The following is a 6,000-nucleotide window of genomic DNA, read 5'->3' as shown; positions in this document are numbered from 1 at the left end:
CCTTCTTTTCTGCCAAAAATAATGCCAACAAAAAGACTATTCCCCACAGTTGGCCATATTTTAAAAGCAAAAACTAGTTAGCAAATGGGGATTTATGTCAAAATATGGGGCCCAATTTACCCCCAATATTTTGTCATGAATTCCCAAAATGCCCCTCAAATTTCTCAAAATTTCCAAAATACCCTTAGTTGTGAGATTAAATTCCTCCAAAGGTGAAAAAAATTGTAGCTTTTCATAATAAGATTGATTGTCTATTAATAGAAGATGCTAATAGGCCCTAGAGGGTAGACGTGCGACGTCGGCAGATGGAGACAACAGAAGACGCCGCCATTGTCTGGGAGAACCCGAATACACCCATCACCACTCTGGACTTCATTCTTCACGATGGTGAGCTCTCTCTGTATCCTTCATCTAGACGAGCCCCTCTAAGCGAAAACGTGAGCAAATTCAGGTCCAAAAATTGTCCAAGCGAAGCTCATTATCTTTCTAGAATCCATGTAAATCATCGAGAAATGCTATCATGTATTTGCACACAACTTCTGCAGCTGAAGGGAAATTTGAATCCGTGAAATGCAAGATTATTGTGATTGTTAATTCATGGTTGGGGTGTTGTTGCTAGGCAGGTTTGCGATAACCATAATTCTCAAGAGAAAGAACTGTGAGGGTGGTCAAGCGATGACAATACATGTTCTGTCTATTTATTATGCTTTATCGATGCCCAAAATTCATAAGAGTACTTCCCGGCTTTGGCTGTAATAGACTAATGTATACCTAGCCCTTTCTCTTCTTTCGCCCATTTCCACCTTCATCTGATTGAGATGGTTGGCTTGGACGTTCATTGGCTTGTCTTTGGCAAATCTTTGACTTTCAAGTTTTGTTCTTTCAACAGATTGTTGTTGCTGCATAAACACAGCAAAGGCTTGAAACATTCGCATTGTGGCCGGATCAAACTGCATCCCTTGTTGCTCTTGTTGCTTCATACGTTTGAAGCTTTGTGTTCAGACCTTCAATCTAGCTTTTGACCCTCATCCTAGCCTATTTCGCGTGGGTTCACTTGAAACTATGTCAAGAAGTATGTAGTGGGGCTAGGAAAGCGTCGGGTCTTTGACTGCGAGAGTTCAGAGCAAAATCAAGTGAATCATAGACCCTTCGAAGTTAAAGACACACTTGGAAAGAGAAAAACTCTTGCCATAAAAGCCTCACTCTAGAAAAGAACCAAGAACAACTCAAAACTCTTGTGTGTGTGTTGATTTGGTATAGCCTTGCCCCCAATTGCATAGATATAATGCTCTTGTGCCCTGTTAAAAACTCTAATTTTTTACTTCAATTCCTTGTCAAGACCATTCCATGGAAGCTTATATATTTCATTAGACAAGTCCAAATGCTTATTTAAAGAGAGAAAATTCTAATTGGTTACCTCATAGCCTCGCACACGGGGTAGCAACAACGCGGGACTGCACTAGCACCTTTCCTTGAAACTGCCGTTGCTCCTTTGTTAGATTTTTGGCTCTACAAGTACCCCCTAGCTTGAGCAACAATGGCGACGTTGATGTCTCCTTTTGTGCCATTTTTTTTCCCTTTTTTGTCCGTAAAAATCCCTAATGACGAGCTAGGATTAATCCCTAAATTTATGGAAACATTCCTTGGGTTCAAATTACATGCTAAACCTCCATTTTTCACTTGGCAAGCACTTTGGATACATCTTTTACGGTTACACAGCATGAAACTTGCTATTTTGGACGGGATTGCCCACATTGGACTTTCAAGGTAAGACAAGCGTGCCACTTCAAAACACTTGACATTTGTACATTCCCACACCAAGTTAAGCATGTTTTAAAAGGAGAAAGCTTGCTATGATGCCACTACCATGGTTATGACGCCCTGGTAAGGTATGTACACGATAACAACCGCAACATCCATTTTCGCATGTATCACACTATGTGCATTATAGCACTTGCTCCCACATATCAAAAACATTAAGAGTGAGATAGATATTTATTTTCACATTATGCACATACTGCGGTACGACGTCACTAACTATCTTGCAAACACTATATATATTTGCATTGCAGCCCACATATCCGCTAGGTATTGCGCAATCTCGTGGACTTTTTATAGGACATATTTAACTTTGCAAAGACATCCAACAACACTTTTGGCCGTCATGATGGGGTGACCGAACAATTGGGGGTGCTCCTTGTTAAAGTTATGACATCTCAAGTGAACTGCCCAATGTGATCTCAATATTTATTTTGGCTTTTAGGTATTTATTCTACTTGTTTGTCAAATTCTAGGTAGGGCAATTTACTGAGGTGGGTATATATACAACCCATTACCGCCCATTGTATTAAGTATCAATTCATTGCCAAGGTTGGTTGGTTCAGCAATCTCTATCTCTCTCTCTCTCTCTCTCTCTATCTCTCTCTCTCTCTCTCTCGTGTTTTCTCCCCTTTTGTCTCTATGCTACCGCATCTTCTACTTTGACATGGTATTAGAGCTTCATGCTCCCTGAGCAAGGTGAGAGAATAAGCACGCTTTGAAGAAGAGAAGCGGCCTGGATAGCTAAAGAATTGGTGTCCCTATTGGCGTTCGTGCTTGCGTTTTGAAGTGCAATGCTAGCACCGACACCCACTGCCTCCTTGAATGGCGTTTTGAGAAGCTTTACATAAGGCCTGCGTTTTTGGTCACTCACATTGGTCACTTTGCTCCCTGCGACAACGTTTTGACATGCCACCTGCAGCGCTAGGTGCTGACGACCACCAGGTGTGGAAAGTTTTGGCAGTGTTTTGATAGGCGACAATCCTGGAGGGCTACTGTGTTGGCATTTTCTGTGCGCCTTGGTAGAGCTTTGGATTAAGTGCTATGGTTGAGCTTTGGGCAGTGCCAATGTGCCATGTTTGTCCCGATGGGGATGCTCCCACGATGGCAACAGTCATTGAGCCTCTTTGGATAGCAACTTGGAAGCTCCCCATTGTTTGTTCGCGTGCACCCTCAACAACCACGACTTGAATGACCAACACCAACACACGACTGTGGAAAATAGATCGACTACCATCCAATTAGCGGCCTATGCTCGACAAAGGTTCCCATGGAAACCGTTGCTTTGTTTGGCTCGAGAATGTGAAGTCAAAAGCAAATGCACGAGTTCGCTAGAGGACAAAGGCAACTGCAAGCTTGATAAGGACGGCCAAACCTATACTCAGTTAGCTACCTCGATACCCACGAGGTGCGACAACCGTTGCTATAAATGTGACAAAAGATGCTTTGTTTGGCTCGGGAATTTGAAGCCAAAGACAAGCAAGAACTCACAAAAGGACAAAAGCAAAGGCAAGCTTAACAAAGGTAACGGTGATAAAGAATTGACAAAGGAAATCAACGTGGCACACGTAATGGCGACCATAGTGGCCACGACGCTAGATTTCTAGTCAGTTGGTGGTTGCCGCCACTAGCTCCAGTCAGAAAGACGCTTGTGAGTGGCAGAGGGGCAAACAATGCTCTCTATAAATAGTTTGGACCCTTGTGTTGGAGTTCAAGTTATCGGTGTTTGAACCTATGGGTCGGAGTTCAAGGCACATGCATGTGGCAGGGAACCAATCATACGTATCTAAAACACTATGGATGAGTACACCAACCCATTGTTGTTGGCTAGATTATGGATAAGACGTGTTCCAAATTTCATTAGCTTGGAGTATTTGGACGTGATGTGTTCACAATTCACGAATGGGGATGTAAGGTGCAGCGGAAGTGAATGTTGAACTTTGCTCAAGATGAGTGCTCCGAACTGTGCTCAAGGGTTCCTTTTACTTACGGAAGGGAGGTGACTCGCCTCGGTTGTCTGGAGTCCCACAACCTCTCCCAAAAGGCTGCCAAGAACTCAGCTGTGAGACCCTCCTCCTGCCAATGAGGTGCTGCAGAGGGGCGGGCCTCTCTGTGCTGCTAGTATGTGACGTCCAGTCGAACAGTGTACTGAAAGAACGGGACATCTGGGTGGTTTGCAGAAGAGAAAGGGTCCCTCCAAAGCCACTCTCGAGGATCCCATTGTACTCGTGCTAGTGGACAACACTCCCAAGCCCACAGTCTCCAGTGTCCAGTCTTAGTAGCTGCTGGGTTGACACAAGTCCTCCCACAGATGCCCACCACTCGGATCCTCTGAAAACAACACTTTGCCACCTGTGGGGCCTCTACTGCAACTCACTGTAAGCGTCCCTCACCCTGTAGCTCGAAGAAAAGGGATGGAACAGTCTCTGAGCAGGCCCAGACTGAGATGAGAACCTCCAGTCGTGTGAAGGATCCCATCCTCTTGAAGGATCCCATCCTCTTGGGTGCTACGGGCTCGAGAGGTGTGAGCCACTCAGCTGGAACTGCCTTTGAGATGTCTTAGCACATGCTCTGCACCTCTCTCATGCCCATGTAGCTGGAAACCCTGCACCTCTTTTGACAAGCCTGAAAACTCTAACCAGTCACCTAAAGAGCGCGCTGGACCCGCTGCCATGGGACCCCAGGAAACATGAGGCCGACTACCAACCAAGTGGCCTCTTTGAGTGCTAACCATGGGGTTCCAAACAAGGGGTTGTCGTAGGTGCTCCTTTGTGCAAGTAGGCTGTCTCGCTGCTCCAGGCCTCGCCGCAAGTGCTCCCAAGATCGAAGCAAACTCACAGCGAAGCGGTCTTCCAGTCTCCTGCTCAAACCAACTATGCGCATCTTTGTGAAGATCCATCTGGTCAAAGGTCGCCAGGGGCGTCCAGCCTGAGGCACCCTAGCACGAAGCCATTGTAGCAAGAACTCCTTCTAGGGCTCCTTACCTGGAAGAAGTCCTCTGACTATGAACTTCCCAAGAAGGGCTCTGCTCTGCTGTGCTGTGCTGGGTCAATGATCCCAAGCCCTCCCTGTGAACAAGGAAGAGTGATGACCTGCCAAGCCACTTTGGCTCGGGCTATCTGAGTGTCACGTCCTGACCAAAGGAAGTTCCTGATCAGCCTCTCTACCTGGCTGATACAAGAACTCGAGAAGATCCAGCAAGAAGTGATGTACCACATAGTCGCCAACACCACCTGGTTGGCCACTATTACTCTGCCAGCCAAAGAAAGTCGTGCTGAGCTCCAGTGTAACAACTTCTTCCTAATAGACAGGAGGAGGGGAGCAATCTGCTGCTCGGGAGACAAGTCCAAACCAACCTGACAGCCCAAGTACCGAACTGCAATCCCTGGGGGAATCCACCTAAAACCCTCTCCTGGCATCCAATCGGGCACAGGAGCACTACCAACTGAGAAAGCCACTGTCTTTTTCCAGTTGATCAGTGCGCCAGATGCACAACAAAAGGTCTGCTCACACCTGTGAAGGTTGGCCTCCTGGCCATCTAAGTATAAGGCTGAGTCGTCGGCAAATTCAACGTCCAGTAGCTCATGTCCCCGAATAGGGAGTGCTAAGCCCCGTAGACCAGCCTGTTGCGCCACCAAAAACCTGCTCATTGCCTCCGCATAGAACAGAAAGAGGAAGGGGGCAAGAGGACAGCCCTGTCTGACCGAACGTGTGAGCATGAAGCAATCACCTCTACTGTTAGGTGCAGCGGAATGATTGTTTGCGCTTTACTCAAGATGAGTGCTCCAAACTGTGCTCAAGTTTCCTTTTGTTCTTATTGAAGGTAGAGCCTTCCGTTCTTAATGAGAGAATGCTATGATCACAAACAAAGTGAATGGACACTGTGCGTGCAAGTGTATGAGACTGAGAGATAGAGAGAGAAGAGAGATACGACACCAGAGACGTAAAACCCTCCTCCGAAGGCCCCAGTCTCGTCTGCGAGAGTGGTCTACTTATGATTGCACAATCTGGTACAAATGGTATGCATGAGACTGATGCAAGTCTAGGCTATGTCGACGATGACGACGGTGATGAGGAAGTCGACCTAAGGGCTGAAATCTGCAATCTTTCTACTGCTGTCCAAAAATGCTATGGGCTGAAATTTGCTACGGGTCCAAAAACGCTGATTTTTGGGGCTGTTTC

At 46.4% G+C, this 6,000-nt stretch overlaps 1 protein-coding gene across 6 annotated transcripts in view; it reads left to right on the top strand.

Moving 5' to 3' along the window:
* Positions 1-252: 252 nt before the first annotated feature.
* LOC147453154 (Pseudouridine synthase family protein) overlaps positions 253-6,000 on the top strand; it is a 185,314-nt gene continuing 179,566 nt past the window's right edge. For 2 of the 6 annotated variants that reach the window (XM_086518626.1, XM_086518627.1), the window contains exon 1: positions 264-387. In XM_086518626.1, coding sequence (XP_086374752.1) covers positions 306-387 — 82 coding nt within the window. In that variant the 5' untranslated portion in view covers positions 264-305. Of the gene's footprint in view, positions 388-6,000 lie in introns of all 6 variants that reach the window. The other 4 variants (XM_086518628.1, XM_086518630.1, XM_086518629.1 and 1 more) reach the window with 4 other exon arrangements.

This window comes from Adiantum capillus-veneris, chromosome 8 (assembly GCF_014529385.1).
Source record: "Adiantum capillus-veneris isolate H3 chromosome 8, ASM1452938v2, whole genome shotgun sequence".
NCBI lineage: Eukaryota > Viridiplantae > Streptophyta > Polypodiopsida > Polypodiales > Pteridaceae > Adiantum > Adiantum capillus-veneris.
The sequence above is the reverse complement of the archived record's forward strand: the minus strand, read 5'-3'. Positions and strand labels throughout refer to the sequence as shown.